At 32.8% G+C, this 18,216-nt stretch overlaps 1 protein-coding gene across 2 annotated transcripts in view; it reads left to right on the top strand.

Moving 5' to 3' along the window:
• The window catches only part of LOC150088134 (uncharacterized), a 244,538-nt gene that overhangs the window by 188,732 nt on the left and 37,590 nt on the right, over nucleotides 1-18,216 (top strand). For both annotated transcript variants that reach the window (XM_090369346.1, XM_090369345.1), the window contains exons 38-44: nucleotides 1,208-1,349; nucleotides 2,958-3,089; nucleotides 4,353-4,473; nucleotides 6,278-6,438; nucleotides 7,116-7,229; nucleotides 9,351-9,476; nucleotides 16,257-16,319. In XM_090369346.1, the coding sequence (XP_090225472.1) occupies nucleotides 1,208-1,349; nucleotides 2,958-3,089; nucleotides 4,353-4,473; nucleotides 6,278-6,438; nucleotides 7,116-7,229; nucleotides 9,351-9,476; nucleotides 16,257-16,319 (859 nt within the window). The remainder of the gene's footprint in view (nucleotides 1-1,207; nucleotides 1,350-2,957; nucleotides 3,090-4,352; nucleotides 4,474-6,277; nucleotides 6,439-7,115; nucleotides 7,230-9,350; nucleotides 9,477-16,256; nucleotides 16,320-18,216) is intronic.

The raw sequence follows: 18,216 nt of genomic DNA on the forward strand, positions 1-18,216 counted from the left end.
TTCGATAATATCATTGCTATAGTAGGGGCTTCATGAATATTTCCATTATGGCAATTATAATTTCAGTACCCTTTTGAACTGCCCATCCAATACATTGAGTTGTACATCCTTGTATTTAAATTTTTAGTAATAAATGATCGTTGAATTTACACCCTATTTCTTAACATTTTTTTTTAAATACTAGCTTCATATCAGATAATTAATAAATAAATAAAGAATATAGGGTATTTTCTATATTTCGCATTATATTTAATCACTTTTTCTTCTTTTACCAACGTTTAAATCTGTTTTGCAAGCTCATCCATGCAAGGTCTTATCAACAACTTATAACGATTATCATTTCTTTCATACAATGAAATTTTAATCCAAATAGTTGGAATTAAATTACAGTAACTTTATCTCAATGAGAAAATTTCTTGCTTTGTTTCTAATCTCCAAAAATAGAGAATGTGATTTCGAAAATTTGAAGAAAAAGGAGGTATTTTATGGTTAGCTCGTACATGCTTGTAATGAGTTTCCATGTTGCACATCACCTTACGCTATTTAAAACATCTCCCTGGAGTTTTGGTGATGCGCAGCAAGATTTTTTTAATATCCTCTATTGCGTAATGATAAATGAGGCGCATCAAATTCTTCCTAAACTCCAGTTGTTGCTGTTGTGCGTAGAGGCTTTATGGCTCTACTGCGTCCACCTAATCTCAACAGTTTGCTTCAAGCATGAAAAATAAAAATGATCGTACAAGGTTCTGTAAACAAATTTATATGATGCAAGTGCTCTGCTTGATGGAGTAAGTGAAACTTAGCTTCTATAACAATATATACAAACGGTGAACATGTATGAATTTTAAGAATGACTATTGATATCGAAACATACTTATTCCAGCGAATTTCGTTTTTTTTTTAAAAAGTACGAAGACCTTTCTATGTATTGAGCACAAGTCACAGGAAGAAATTCTATTGAAATGCTAAAATAGCAAGGAAAAAGGGCTAATTAATTAATGCATTCCCTTCATTTATTTTATAATATTAAATACTATCCAGTAAAATAATTTTCGCTATAATTCTATAAAAAAATATAACGATACAATCTTCATTGTGTCACCTGAAATTGATTTGCGCTCCATCCTCTATGATATTTATTCCTTATATATTTTTGTTAATGTTTCTTCTTGTGCATATAGAAAATGAGCTCCAGTATTTCTTTCAGATCAATAATCTTAACTCAGCTGCAGCCTTCCTATGCAAGAAAAGTATTTCCGTGCTTCGATGAGCCAAGGTTTAAAACAACATTTAAAATTTCCATTATTCATGACTCCAGCTACTTTGCTTTGTCTAACATGCCAGTAGAGGTAAGTCTAAGTTTTACTATAACATTTCACTGTCAAAAACGGAAAACCTTTAAGTAATATCTTTATTAAGAAATGTCAAAAGTGAATGCAACGAATAAATTTAACAATAATTTAATCATATCCATTAAGCCACTGAGTTTCTAACATTTGTTTTCTCGGCAGCAGAGAAATTCATTCAAACGTTTCAATATTTATAAACTCTGTCTCGAATATTTCATGACTGATTTAATGACAGCATCCTCCACCTAAATTCATTACTGAATGTAGATGAAATTTATAAAATTCAGCTACAGATCACTTTAGGTGAATAATATTTTGTTTATCACAGGTCCATTTTATATAACGTGCAAAATAATAAGCAACCAAATGCCTGAGTAACATTGCATTAACAATAAGTAACGTTCTGCTTCTCTTTTTATAAGTGTTACTTATTAGTAGTTGGCATCTCGGGTGGTAGCCTTATAGTTTTAGAGAACAATGCCTTTGAAATGCTTGTCATTCAAATTAAATTTTGCTTATTGCATGAAAGTGGACTTAAGTCCCATTATAGTGTACCGGGCGCATTATTTCTTTGGCTGCCAGGACGCCATAAAAAAGTAAGACAACCAACCAGCCTGTCACAGACAAAAATGAATATGGAAGGTAATTAAACTCCTTTTTCGACTTCCATGAAAGTTTATCCACAAATTTAGCTTGTTTATCCTGTGGGGAGTTGGAAAAATAAAACTTGCTTTGAGCTTGATAAAAGTGGAAACCTGATATTTCCATATTTTTCCAAAACAAATGGACATCTAGCAGAGCTGAGAGATACCTAACTTCACGAGAAATCTTCTCTCTTATCTGTCAAAAGTCAAGAAAAATTCAGATTGAGTTTTTTTGAGTGTAAGGGTGTCGAGCGCAAGGAATATATTCCTGCAAACAAACCGGTAACAGCAATTTATACAAAAGTGCTGTGGTCACTTTATATATGAGAATTTATCGTCTCCGTCTAGAATTGAGGTTATCAAGAAACTGTTTCTACCTGAACGACAATACGCGGCAGGTCTCCATCTAACAGTTTCTAGTCAGAAACAAAGTACGGTTTATCCCTTGCTTTTATCTCTTAATTTTTCTTTTGTCTTCTTCTTTTTCATTTCTCAAATGAGAAATGAAAAGTTATTGCTGCGTGGAAATTCAAATGACATTAAGAATGTGCTGAGTGATAAATGCCTCTCAGAGATGCTGCAATGATCTTCAATAGTGGTAGTAAAGCAGGTGGGGGAGGATGACCACTTTTACAGACACAAATACCAATAGCTAATATCTTGTATTATTATTTTTAATGGGGTTGTTACTATAACATTTGAGCCGAAAATCGTACACACTGTGTAGATAATAGCAGTTATGAAAGTATGATTCCTATTAGATTAGGAAAAAGCATTTCACATGCCAGAATAGTGTTCGGTTTGATAATTTCAAAAATTTTGTAAATCAGAACCTCATTACTTCAAGGTTTTCGGTTATACTCTATTAAAGGCAATATTCAGTAAAAAAAAACTTCTGACTGCCTTAAAATAATCTCAGTATAAGGTATTTTAAATTATTAATTCTTATTCTTATCAATTTCAGTCAGTTATTGATAAAAGCGATGGAGTCAAGGAGACTAAGTTCGAACAATCTGTTCCCATGGCTACTTATCTTGTTTGTATGATTATTTGTGACTTCGGATATTTAGAGACCACCATAGATAAAAACCAAATGGTAAGACAATAAACATTTAAATTTTATTTGCTTATGTTTTGCGGATTTTACCTAATTTCTATACGTTTAATGTGTCCCAAATTTTATGTTGTTGAAATAGAGTAGAAATTTTAGTTATCTTTAAGTGATGAGAGTAAAAAGGCAAATGCTAATATATCGAGAGTATATCTAACTGGTCAAAAATCCTTGATGATTAATAACGTTAACGCACGTTAAAATTAATACGTCTCTCTTCTTAAAAAAGTTGTTTTAATGATTCTCTTAAGAAAAGAGGCTAAGATTCAATTTTAGTGGCTATATAAATGAAAACATTAATTTATATAACTACTCGCAATCGCTGTCATATATTTAGTTTGAATATAATACATCATATGCGAAGTATATTGCATCGAGCAAAACTATAGAGTGATTTTGTAATTTTCCTGAGAACTGACTTTTCTGTTGTCGAGTGAGTCACATGCTGAGAGGAAATTCTCACCATTAGAAGAAAGTGAAATGTCATTCCGCTAAATTTATTAAAACGTTTTTGGTAATATATTCATTTCGTTATACAACTTCAATTAGAAAATAATCTACGTAAACGGGGAAAACCTTCTATACTGCTCTCAAGATTTCACCATTTAGTATTTTAGGATGGATTTTATGTGACAATAGTTCTTAAACGTGGGAGGGGGATTTAATAAATGAAGGACTGAACACAAGTCCAAATTAAGTCGCATTAACTTTTCCTAAATCTATATAACAGGAAGAAATATATGCTACAAATTAGCATATTTCGCATTTAATAATTTTCTCAAAGGGTACCTTACTCTGACTCCTGATTTAGAGGTTGAAGACTTTTTTTAAAGACTATGGTTATTAAAATTTCATCTTTACCACTTTTCCTCAAATTTAGCTTTTTGCTAGCCCCTTCTTTGACAAATTATCTCGATCTGAATACACAAAAGAATTGTAGCATATCAAATCTGATTATCAAGCAACGCACTACAGGAACTAAGATATGAGTAGGAATTCTATCCAACTTGTGAAATTTCTTGATAAGTTTCGAAAATTTCTGTGATAGTTAGGTGTTTTAAAAGGAGGCGAATACGAAGTAGAATACAGACCCTCGAAAATTTTTACTTTAGAGTTGGTGCCATATTATGTTACATAAAGTAAGATATTCGTTTAGAGGTGAATGATTTAAATAAATATTCTGTTGCGAATACATATTTTCGGTGATAAATTCATTTAATGTCAATTTTGTTTCGTATCACTTTCCAGCTTCGTGTTTATTCAGCTCCTCATCGTGTTGAAGAAGGGAAATTCGCTTTGAATGCTGCAAAAACCATGCTTCCTGTCTTTGAAGAATATTTCAACAGCACATATCCACTCCCGAAGCTTGGTATGAATTTAATTTTCTTGAACATAAATTCAGAAACTGTAAAAGAAAGGTTTAAAAATATCATGTTAGAAAATCTGAAAGTTGTGGTTCACCTTATTAGCAAAATAAGAATAAATTAAATTGTAAAAGATTAATAAAATTTGTTTTTGTAACAAAAAAAAATTTTGTGTTAATGAGGATTGAAGCAATCGATTATTTAAACTATCACTTATAGAAAATTATTGTGGAATAAAGAAAAATAAAATAAATGCAGACCCCAAGTTCCACACTCCGCTGGTTCGAAACGGGACTACACCATAAACATGTAGCATATATACATGACACAATTGCAATCAGTATTAACCACATTCAACTGGCTTAAAAAATTCTGTGCTGTTGTTCATATAGGCATGCTTCTGATTATTTCATAGCAAACAGATCAGCAACAAGTTTATCCGAAATCATGTTTTTTCTACTCATCAACCAGAATGATGAGTAGAAAAGAAAATGGGTTTGATTTAGTTTTGTAGATAAATCTATTTTGTGAATAGAATTTTAAAAATAATAATCTGTCTTACTTCTGATTCTATTAAATTCTGCAATAGAACCATACATAGCATGTAAGTTTTAATCGTTGAATATACCTCCTTTCCATAATGGTTATTGCAAGCTTAGGCTATATTTATAGTCAGAAATATTCAGTAAATGTCTTTAGGGACGGGTAAAGAGTAATTCCGTAATTTACTTTGACTTAAAAAATGATTTAATGTGAATATTCCAGTTATTAAAGGGTATTAATTATTCTGATGTTTAATCTCATATTTAATTTGTTTTATATTTAATCTTTTTTTTAATTGTTTTTTTTTTCTCCAGAACATTTCTCTCAAGTCTAGCGGTTTCTTCTTGGATGTCTAAATCAGAATTATTTTTATTATTATAGAGTTCTAAAATGCTGCTACTAATATGGAAATTTGAAACCACCGTAAATTGTCGCCGTTTATTTAATCAATCCATTTGTTTTGCTCTCCCCCTCTGCATTACACTACACCGGTTCACAATTTACCACTCATTAACGGACGCCTGGTTTTGAATCGTGTCACAGAATGAAGGAATTCTTAAAGGCCTCCTCAATTGAGTCAGTTGATCTCGGAAGGAAAGGAATAGATTTTTCCTCTGTGAGTTGTTCTAGGTTTTTCAGTTCATACAGCTTAAAGCTCAGCCCATTTGTACCAAAATAATGAACAGATCGCAGTTGTTATTGAATTTTATGAGCATCAACGACTTATACCATATTGCGAGGTATGTATTGTCTGTGGATCTTCAGCGCTGACTGAAGAGACCTTTGAAATTCCTCTAGGCATCGAACCAGACCTCTCCATACGTGTGACTATTGTCGAAACTACTATACTGTCATGGAAGACAACACGTTTACCTTAGGCAATAATCCACTTTAATTAATAACTATATCGTAATTCATTCTTTGTTTTTTATATTAATTCATTTCTATGGCCTATTCCTCATATAATGATCTCATTTGAATACGTACAGCTAGTTCTCTACAGAATTTATGGAAACTGCATGTAGTATCAAATGATGGTCTCTTCATTGTGGAGAACTTAATTGAACCGATTATTAGAATGATAATATAATGCTCGACGAATTACCCTTTTTGCGATGAGAGAGAGAGAGAGAGTTTTTTGCATTCATTTATGATTACATTCCGGGCAAGTTTTTCATTGTTTATTTCTAATAGGTTATTTAACATTCTTTAAAATTCTTAGGATGTCTGAAAGATTTTTTTTAACTTTCTGTCATTTTTTAACAGACTTGATAGCTATACCAAATCTTAAAGGAGCAGCAATGGAAAACTGGGGTCTTATTACTTTCAGAGAAGAGAATTTATTGCTGTCCGAAGATAAAGTGGATCCGCTGTATGCGAATAAACACAGAATAAGCCTTATAATATCTCATGAATTGGCACACGTGGTAAGTGTTGTTTATATAAAGGAAACCAAAGTGTGAAGGAAAGAGAATAATGCCTATTCTGAATAAATAAATAATAGTCAGAATAAATATAACTAAAAATAAAATTCAATTAAAAATAGATATAAAAGAAAAGCTAGAATATTATTACATTTTCCTACTATGTTTCCTACAGTTTCTTTCAGTACATTTTCCTACAGTTTCTGCAATGCATTGCTACTGCAAAACAGTGCAGTGAAGAGAATAAACACTAAAAATCCAAGTATGCAGAGTACTGGTGAGGTGTTACCGTAGAAAAGTATTCTCATCCACATGGCGAAAATCAAAGTTTACATTATCTCTGCATTTTGAACCATTTTCTCATAGACTACCATTGATTATGATAACGAAGTACCTGTTGAGAATGAACATCAATTAAGCATATTCATTTCAGATTTATCTTCTGATCTCAATTTTCGAAAGAAATAAACAAAATGACCCTGCAATGTTACTAGCGAGGTATCTATCATATCATTCCCACAGGAATTTCTTGCCAAGTAATAGAATTTCAGTCTCAAAGAAAAAAGAATAGTTATTCCAATTCGAAATTAAATATTCTTCTATAATGTTATTTTAAGAGTATTTAATATAAAAACTAAAGGATTTCATGTTTTTATTAAAATACTTTTATCTTTATACAGTGGATGGGTAACTTGGTTACCATGATGTGGTGGAATGATGTGTGGCTAAGTGAGGGATTCGCCAGATTTTTCGAAAGTAAAGGAATAGAAGCGATTGATCCTGAATGGAATATCGTAAGTATGCTCCCAAGTGCACCACAGGTTATACTATAAAGATAAATAAATACAAAAAATATAAATAGACTATAGACAAGAGTTGAATGGTGGCATCTTAAACTAGTATTAAATATTGATTGCTTAAGTTGGTCAAGAAAACTAAGAAATCACTAGATCCCATCTTGCATATTAACGCGCGCTCTCTCTCTCTCTCTCTCTCTCTCTCTCTCTCTCTCTCTCTCTCTCTCTCGCGCCTCTCCCCCTCGCACATGGATAAAGATATTTTAAATTCTTCATTAATATGCTTTATAATATCTGATTTATAGTTAGGGAAGGACGTTCCCCAATTGTTTTCCATTGAGATTATTACTACATTTAATACCACTCATATACCATGTGAAATTAACAATATAGTTTATTAAGAAATCGCCTAAACCCCTATACATTAAGATGACGTAAGCTGTCAGCACCTATAAACACCTGATGCGTTTATAGGTGCTGCCAGCACTTATAAATTAACTGCGGCAGCACCTCTTGCCTGGATGAACAGCAGGTTTCTGGCAGGATCTTTCAGCAGGTAAGAATTGTAATAATTATGTGTTTGGATTTAATTAAATTAATATCTGTTTTCTATTGTAACGGTAATTCAAACAAAGTAAGAACTTTAGACACAAAATTCACAAGTAATTAATAATTTTGTAATTGTAACAACTTTAATTTTTATTATAATATTGTAATATAGTCAAATTTGAACACTTTCTGTTGTTCTGTTTCCCAACAGCATGATCTGAGGACGGATATCGGCAAGGTGCCTGAAACGTCACCTTAATATATAGTGGTTTAGGCGATTGCTTAATAAACTATATTATTAAATTTTACGTAGTATATGAGTGGTATTAAATATAGTAATAATCTTTCTGCTTTATGCTCTCCCTCTCACAGAGAAATTAGGTTTTCATTATCCACTAATGCCAGGAGAAAATCTACAGGCGGATTAAGGTTATTCACTAGCTTCTCCCCTTTGCACTCATATTGCTACTCCACCTCTTCTATCAACAGACTACTGATTTAAGAACAAAATTGTTTAAGCCGCAGTACCACGAATTATGTGAGCGGAATGTTTGCAGAACGAAAGAGAAAAGGAGACTTAGTTACTTAACCAACTGCCTGTGGATTTTCTTCAGAGTGCAACTAAGTGTGATCCCCTTATGTTTTGTAATACTAATGTCAATAATAATACAAATTAAAATTGTAAATAATATTAGATCGAACTATTATATATTACTTTTAAGACGCAGGACATTAAAGAATGTGAATAAAATGCCATAATATTATGTTTCCCGTGTTCCACCACATGTATTTCGATTTCATGGGTTGCTCACCATTATCATGCCACTTTCTGCTTCCTCACCATTATCATGCCACTTTCTGCTTCCTCACCATTATCATGCCACTTTCTGCTGTCGTACTGCCAAAATGATGCAAGGACAATTCCACGCGGATTGTGCTGTTACCACTCAGATTTTTTCTCGCAGATTGGTTCCAAAAGGCATGTTCTAAATTAAGAATCATCCTGGATATATATTTTCATTTCATGTTATAAACAACACTGACTTTTAGATAACTCAAGTGTCATTCCAAATTGCTTACAACTATCGTAATTCTTTTTTGTAAAAGACTGTGTCAGTTTCAATAATTTAATAAATTCTACTGTTAGCAAGTACGATAAGCTATATTTATACAGGACGACAAAATTATAAATCTTTTCTCTACTCCTGTTGAAGATGCTTTGATATTTTTACACACCGTGATTAAAAAAACAACCAAAGGCAGCCCTTGGATGTTTTATATTTCACTTCTTAAATTTAAATTACGGAGAAACCTAATAAGATAAGCAAAAATGAAGAAGAAAAGCATATTATCATTTCGACATAAAATATATACCGATTATTTTTCATGTTTATTTATTCAAAAATAAATAGCGTTTTACAGTCGCATATTTCTAATGAAACTTTGCGAAGTTTAGAAAACTAAAGTGTGTTTTGATAGTGTTCGAATTTTCAATAAACTTATAATATCCTTTCAATTTCTGTGAGTTTTAGGAATGAATAATAGCTATTGTATTTTCTTACTAAACAGATTACTTTGCAAAACCAGCTTATCACAATGCAGAATGATGGAAAATTAGAATCTCACCCAATCATCAATCCATTAACCGGAATTCAAACAAATTTTGAGGTATTTGATGACATGGCTTATAACAAGGTATGTTCTTTGTTTGCAGTTCAATGTTAAGATCAGTTAAAATAGCTTACATTTATGAGTTATTTCTTTAAGAAGCGGAGCTTTTCAGATTGTTAATTTCTTTTTAAGTAATTAAGTTTTACTATTTAAAATTTTGGTGTTTTGATTTTTATTTGTTACAGATCGAATGTCATTATGTTTATCTAAACTATTTTGCTTTAGCTTAGTGTTATTAGATGTTTAGATAAAATTAACAAGAAAGTGTAAATTTATAGGAGATGTTTTAGACACGCAGTTATTTGTAGCGAATCTGTATATAATTGTTTCTTTAAGGAATGAATCCCATTGAATTTAAACGTCAACTAGCTGTTGGCTAAACTTTTAACTAATTTTAGATAACCAAAGCACTCTCTCTGACATGCACTCGAAATGCTTGAAATACAGATAAAAATGATGCAATAATTGTTTCCTAAGACATACCACAATTGCATGTCAACTGTTCGATCGAAGTTTTCCAACATTTGAAACAATGTTATTTTATTCAGGAGGCAAATGCATAGCTATGAAATCATAAAAATAAGAAAATTACAATGTAAGGTAGGAAAACATGTAAAAAAGCGTCGTGCAGCCTGAATTTAAGGCAATAGGAAACTATTCATTTCATACTAGCTGTTGCCAGCCACTTTTCCAAATCGCAATATCATCCTGAAGATCTAAAATAAATATCATCACTTTCTACTGCTTCATCAGAGTTAACATAATATTTTAATAAAAACTGATTAACGTCTATTGCCGCTGATACTTCCAATTCTCTTATCCCCATCAAGCTTAGCTACAGTTTCACCATTGACAGCTTCTCCAACTATTAAGTCAATTTGTTCCATTAAAAACCTTGTTTCTCATATCCCAAAGATTCCAGTTGCTTCCAACAGAAAAAAACAGTTAGCTGATATAAATTTTTCTGTTTATACTCTGGGATGGCCAGAAGATTTTACAAGATATAAAATATATCTTAAACAAAAGAAAAGGAAAGTTGCTATACAATCAACACAGAAAAGGAATGAGTAAAAATGAAACAGCGAAAGGAAGAAAAATTGAAGATGTAATAGACTGCTAAGTTACTTTAGTCATCAGATAAGGGTGATTAAATTTTCTTGACCATTTCTCGCTGTCATTTTCAAGCCTTTCTTCTCTATTTTTCAGGTATTAATTTTCATCTTTAGATCTTCGCTTAATGCGACTTTCTCAGCTTCCACTTTCGAGTTTTCATTATTCTGTTACAATTTTTTTATATATTTTTATTTTTAATTATCTGACGTGTGTGTGAGGGCTGGAAGCTTGTCCTTGAAGAGGACCAGCAAAGAAGCCAGTACTTATCACATGCAATGGTTTTTAGCGTGGTTTTCGTTGCCGGCGCCCAGATTTCAGATTCGTAGGTGATGACTGGCTGCAGACTTACGTCTAGGCCACCCAAAACAAGAAAACTTAATTATACATGCATTTCGCGAATGGAATTAAAGAGAATAAATAAATAAATATTAATTTATTGCAAATACAGCAAGCCCATCACAGCATATGGCTAGGGGCAGGTAAAAATACAAAGGAAATGACATAAAATAATCGAGTATATGTGCAGAGCAGATTTTTATTTAGATATTAACAATGACTAGGAATTTTAGTTATGAATTTAAAAAAAAAAATTGCAAAACAGGACATTTGGCTTTCAGTTGCAATTACTGGGTTGGATTATTTTTTTTTCATTTCATCGGAGATATGACTCCTGTAGGCTTCAGAGTTGATTAACCTGTTGCACTCAATGTTGTGATGATGGATATATATTTGAGAATGTATATAAAATTGTATATAAATCTTGTATATAAATGGATTCGTGTATAAATAAATGAATGAAAAAAAAAATGGCTGCAGAAACTGGAATATGTATTGAAGCATGTACTCAGGCTCTGCGACATGAAGGAGGCGTTGTCTGGCAAGCCATCTGGATCTGCAGTCTTTGTTGTGATTTCTGCAACATGACGTTTGAAGCTGATTTTGGGTCAAAGGTAATGCCGAGATCTCTGTGCTTTATTAGTGGGGTGATGGGGGTTCCATGGATTTTCACGTTTAGTTGCATTGGGTTTGATTTAAGTCAAAATACCATTTATGTGGATTTATTTGGATTTATCTTAAGAGAGAACTGTGCTAAGTATGTAATAAGATTCTTAAGGCTGTTAATGATGGTTTCGGAAGCAGAATTGGGTCAGGCGGTCCGTTGGAACCGATAGAGGAGCTTCAAATCGTTTGCATAACTGATAAATTCCGTTTGTTGGCACACGAACGGGTGGATGGCAGCCGTAAAGAGGAGCCCAGAAAAAACTCTGCCCTGGGGAACATATACACAAACTTTACTTGTGAATGATTTTTTACTCACAATCAGGTGAAGAACCTGGTCGTAAGTAGCGACTTCAAGAATTCTAGCATTTCTAGCCTTTGATCTGGTATCACTCCTCGCAATGTTGAAGGAGGGGCCGGACGTCTATGCGGTCGAATGCAGATATCCAGATAAAGAATTGCCATCTCAGCCCCTATCTTGTAGATCCCCCAGAATGGCGTTGGTGGTTGCCAGCAGATTGGTAATGGTGTTTTTTTTTTTTTTTTTTTTTTTAGGAGCATTAGCAACTAAGGCCATATTGTTAAACAAATGTTGTTAAACAAATTAATTTTACAAATTCTCAATCCGTAAAGGTCCTTCCTTCTTCGGTAATGATTTGGGAGGCTCGAAAACTGACTATAACTGCAGATGAATTTTAATTAGTAAAAGTCCTAATCGTCTATTGTTGACTTTGAAAAGTTTGAGTTAGTTATTTGAGTTTTTCTGCAGCAAAACTCCTTGAAATTTATCGTAATTTGACGCATATTTTGTGATGTAGTGACGTTTCACATTATATTCCTTGAACACTGACAAGGCTTCATTGCATATAAGACAACTGTAAGTATCATTAATCAGTGCAAAAAAGTAATTAATTGGCCACCGCTCATTAAAAACGCGACGCTTAGCGTCAACTTTTCTTCTTTTCGACATCAACTTCAACATGATTTTTATGGGATCACTGGAATTTAAAAAAAAATACTCGTAAATATTGAAATAAGCACCGACGTGTTTTAAAATTCTATGAAATATTTTAACATAAATTTATTTACAAATCTGAAATAAATTTTAGGGTTTATTTCAAAATAAATTAAACCGTTCATTTTTAGCAAATCGTGTCCGAAGCTTTTCGTATGACAGGGAATGAGATTTTAATTACTACCAAAATGTAACGTCAAATAAAATCAGTGTACCTCCTTACCTGACTAAAATACATGACCCTAACTTGTTGTTTTCGTTCAGATTTTCATAAAACTATTTGAGGCTGCCGAAGTTAGTCTCGCTCGCAAAGCGTTCAATCAATACAGCATTTCTGTATTTTCTCTTAACGGTTTATTAAAAGAAACGCATATACAAGACTCTAACAAATGTTTAACATAAACTTAACAAGTGGACTGCTAACTTAGTACTAAAGAAAAATATTTACAACGTGATGGGCAGAAAGTAACCCCACTACGAAAGGGCGAGAGGTCTCTGTGGAGGAGGCGCAAGCGTCACCCAAGCCAAGATAAGGGATTAAGAAATCCATAATTATTAATGACAAGGTCAAGATTAATGGATTATTTTAACGATATTTCAAAGAATTGCTTTGAGTGGAAATTACAATTAATCTCTAACAAGGCTAAGCTGACTACATAAAGGCGTCAACACTATTAATCAACCGACGAATGTTAAGACAATCTTAAGGTTTTCCTAAATTTTGTGATCTAATATAAACCTTAATTTTTACGATCTTATTGAAATAAGTGCGGGCCGGATAAAATTCTTTCGCGAGCAGTAGTTTGGGGACACATGGCCCTACAAAACAATGGGTATTTATATTATTTTACAATTATTAAAATACGTAAATTAAGAATACGCTAGCAGAGTGGCCAAGCCAGTAAGCAACAAATACAATGAAAACCAGAACATTACTATAGCAACAAAAGAGAGAAAGGAAGTTGATAAATTAAGAAAACGGGTGTTCAGGAAGGAATATTTTTCTAAAATAATATAGAAGTTAATAGCTCAATGAAATAAATTTAGCGTTCCCTCCATGATGACGCCCACCAACAACCACCTACCACAGCAAAGTTACCTATAACAGGAATCAAAAATAAAGGCACACCGACCACTGAGCCTCATGTCTGGGAAGACCAAAATGCAAAAATGGCAGTGAAATCTCTGCAGGAGGCTTTACAGAACTACAAGGCACTATAAAATATTTCAGTCGTATTTTGATTAAAATTTTTTATATATCATTTTCGTAAGTTTTTTTAATCAATATTTATAGCTTAGGAGGTGAATATCTAAAGAATATGCTTAGTTAAATCTGAAAAAATGAAAAAAAAAGGCTTTTATTAAAAAACGTTTTTAATTTTTTAAAGGTTAATTTATGCGTCATAATTATGAGATTTGAGTTTACAAGTTCTTAATTATAAAGAACTAACCATCTTTCTGAGAGGACCAACTCAGATAACACTAGCTATCGTAAACAACGTGTGATGCTTACACCTTTAAATTATTCGATGCAATTTGTCCAGCAAAATATCATGCAGAAATACAGGGTTTTTAAAATAAAAGTACCCCTATGTAGAGTGTTCTGGAGCAAGTTCTAAGGCTCGTACTGAAGAGAAATTTGGACAACAGGTACAATAAAGAATGTGCCCGTCATTTATTGGAAAAAAAATAGTTACAAAATTTGTCACTATATGGCGCTGTGCCAATACAAACCACTTGAACAGCGCTACCATTGTTCAATGTGTCCTCCATTTTGGTCAACCACAGTTTTTATTCGAAGAACAGCATTTTCTACAACAGAATGTAACATGTCAGCTGGACTAGCCAGCACATGACGTCTAATGATATCCTTCAGATCTGCCAGAGTTCGACATCCTTCCCGATACACCTGGTTCTTCAAAAAACCCAACCAGAAATCGGATGGGGTGAGGTCCGGTGATTGGAGTCTCCAAGATGTCTGGAAACAACGGCTGATGACCCGTTCGTCTGTAAAGTATTGCCTTAGCAATCTTTGGACACAACGGTGGATTTTTTTTTTTTTTTTTAGGAGCATTAGCAACTAAGGCCATATTGCTCCGGTGCGGTGGTCATTCCCTGACCTTTGCGCATGCTCCGTATTTGGTGGTGACGGGCTCGAACCCCGGTCTAATCAAGAAGCGTGTGCTACGCACTGCTGCTCCTTCCCACCTGGCTACGGAGGCGCCTACAACGGTGGATGTGGGGTGATGCATCATCTTGCATGAATATGGTATCCCGAAGGCACCCACGTTGTTGCAGCTCTGGCTGGTGTTGCGAAATTTGCCAACATTTCATAATATTGCTGTCCAGCGACGGAACAGGTGCGGGGTCAAGTCGATGTTACCTGTTCAAAAAAATATGGCCCAATCATGAATGTGGCCGTAAATCCACACCACACTGTCCGTTTTTGAGAATGCAACGGGACTTCTTGGATAACTCGAGGGTTTTCTGTTGCCCAAATGCGACAGTTGTGCATATTTACTTGTCCATTTAGGCAGAAGTGGGCTTCATCACCCCAAAGGATGTTCCACGACCAAGTGATATCCACTTTCGTTCGAGCCAGAAACTGAAGTGCGTATGTGAAAAGAATATCTGCATCACCACGCTTTAGCATGTGCATCTTGTAAGGATAGTACCGCAACACCTGACGCATTACTAGCCTTACAGTGGAATACGGCATGTCCACTTCACGAGAAACATTTGCGCTACCACATGGAGATTGACTCGATAAATCCACGACAGCCATAGCCACATCTTCAACACGAGAGGAGTCCACTCGTTTTCGACCTCTACCTGGTTGAACACCAAGATGCCCTGTCGCTTCAAAGTTCACAATCATTTTGCGGGCAGCACAAATAGTCAAGGATCTATCTGTGTCTTATGCGCTTCTGACGCCGGAATTTTCTGATAGCTGCAGATTTTGTTGCTGTTGCATTCTAATTACAAGATCTAATATGTACTTATCACATTTTATTTGAACTAATTTTTTACGATGGAGGTTTGATTTCGAATTGCAATGCAAATTCTCTTGTAGAATTCAGGAGGAGAAATATATATATCTACCTGTACCCATATAATCGAATCCTGAGAAAGATTGCTTTATCTGCAATCTATTTGTTGTTTATCATTTCAAATATTTGTTTTAAATTTTTTCAACATACTTTGCATACTGGGCTCCTTAATGGAAACATAAAATCATTAAATTAAACAGTTTTCCCCAAACATGAAACTACAGAACTTATATGGTACACTTATTAGTAAACTGTTTTTATGCGTTGATTCACTTTAGACTCGCCCGTTGTTTTTGCTTTTAAAATTCAACAGAAATCGGAAAATACAAATTCTGAATGCTCCTTTATATTATTATTTTAACGACGTTAACGTATTAAAAGAAACATTACACATTACTTATGAAAAAGGAAAAAAAATATTAGGTTCAAATCTGACGTGAAATAATTTTAGATCGCTAAAAGAAAAGTTCGTTAAGAATGTTTGCCTTCATGTTTTTCCTAATATTATTTAAGCCCTATTAAGTTGGTATGTCTTTTCAATAAAATAATGTACAGATGCTTGGACGAATGTTTAAAATTAAATATTATTTACAATTAAGTAAATATAATTTGTTTACTTTTTCTAAGGGAGGATGTGTCCTGAGAATGCTGGAACTAGTTCTGGGAAACGATTTCAGGAAAGGAATTTTGGTAAGTAATCTAAATGTTTTTTTTTAAGTTTAAAATTGCGGTGTCTATCATTTAAGTGCCTGTTATTAGTTATTACTAGAGAACAATGGTCTATTTAACTACCCTACCTATATATTTCGCCTAATAATAGAATATTTTGGCATACTCTAATTTCAGAATGGATGTTAAAAATCTGCAGCAATCATTTAATCTCTTTAATTAGTAGTAATGTTATTTAAATGGAATAAATGTGTATATCATATGTCCGGTTCGATTTTCTCCATGTTTTAGATGCGAAATGAATGCCACTGTGTTTAGAGGCTTAATCTGTTCATTTTTGTTTCACTAATATTTACTTTTAAATATATAACACTGTCGGATTTATGAAAACCGTTAATGATCTTGTGTCAAGCTGGTAATACTATTTTCATAACTGTTTAAATAAAATGTGCTGTGTTTTCTAAAGATTATTTATTTTAATAACATTTAAATTATGTTTAAATGTAACGAAACAGGCCTACGCGCTTTGGATTCATTGAGGAATTTATTGTAGCTTAAACACAGAGCGTACAGATAAAGCAGAAATATATGAGCTTTCGGCTATATGGTAGCCTTCGTCAGAATTAAAAAAAAAAAATTTTAATTCTGACGAAGGCTACCATATAGCCGAAAGCTCATATATTTCTGCTTTATCTGTACGCTCTGTGTTTAAGCTACAATAAATTCCTCTATGTTTAAATGTGTTATTAAAACGCGTCGTTATTTCCAAAAGACTTTGATAAATACTTCGCCTACCTTGAAATTCTTTAAAAGTAATAAGCACACCACGTTTTTTTTTACTTGTTTGCGCAATAATTTTGAACAAGCTGATACTGCAACATCTAATATTAGAATTTTCACTCCAAATCTGATTTTCGGCCATAGTTTTGAAAAATAACTTTTCTGTTTCCAATTTTGAAATATTGAATGCAACTGAACATATCTAAACTGTTCGCAGGTTTAATATGATAACTTTGCAAAAATGCTTTGCATACTAAAGAATTTCTAGTCTACATTTGAATTTTCATAAGTTCAGACGAAAACCTGCCTCATACCTCAATATTAAATAATTCGTAAGAAACAATTAAGAATATAAACTTTTTTTATTAACATGTTTTTTATGCATAATAGCAGTATTATTTTTGCTTATTTACAAACCAAAGCGTCTATTATTTTTTTCTGTAATGCTATTATCACTCATGTGCAATATTTTAAAGAGGTCAGTGTCACTAAATGCAAATAATGTAAGCAATTGGACCTTTTCTGCTTCATCATAAAATCTATAACAATAAAAATACGATATAATTTATTCATCAAAAGAATTTGTTTACAATAAATAAATTTGTTAAGAAAATTAAATTTCTTGACAAGTTGTAATTACACACAATAGTTTTCCCTGCAAATTTATCATTGAACAGAAAAGATAAAGAAATAAGAACACAATAATTCCACACTGTAAACAGAGATAGTAATTTTTATGCATAGCAATTCTAATCTACTGAATAATTAAGTATCAAACATTTTCTTATTAAAAATATTAATATGGAAATAGGATAACTTCTCCTAAGTCTGAAATCCACACTAGCCAACACATTGTTTATTATATTCATTGTATATCTTTCTCAAAATCTATTTAGTACCCTAGGGCGAGACAAAACAATTGCATCTGGGTTCCTTAAATTATGTGAGAAATTCCTTTGCTCATTCCACTGTTCAAAAATAATGTTCAGATTTTTAAAGATTAAATTAATTTAAATTTTTGAACTGGATAAATTATTTTATATTTTAACAAACATTTCCTTCTCTTTTTCAAGTCATTCCAAATATTTTTCCCATTATAAGTCTCAAAATCCTTTTAATTAAGTTGTTTGTTACCCTT

The sequence above is a fragment of the Mastigoproctus giganteus genome, chromosome 3 (genome assembly GCF_048544385.1).
Source record: "Mastigoproctus giganteus isolate SK-2022 chromosome 3, ASM4854438v1, whole genome shotgun sequence".
NCBI classification, from domain to species: Eukaryota; Metazoa; Arthropoda; class Arachnida; order Uropygi; family Thelyphonidae; genus Mastigoproctus; species Mastigoproctus giganteus.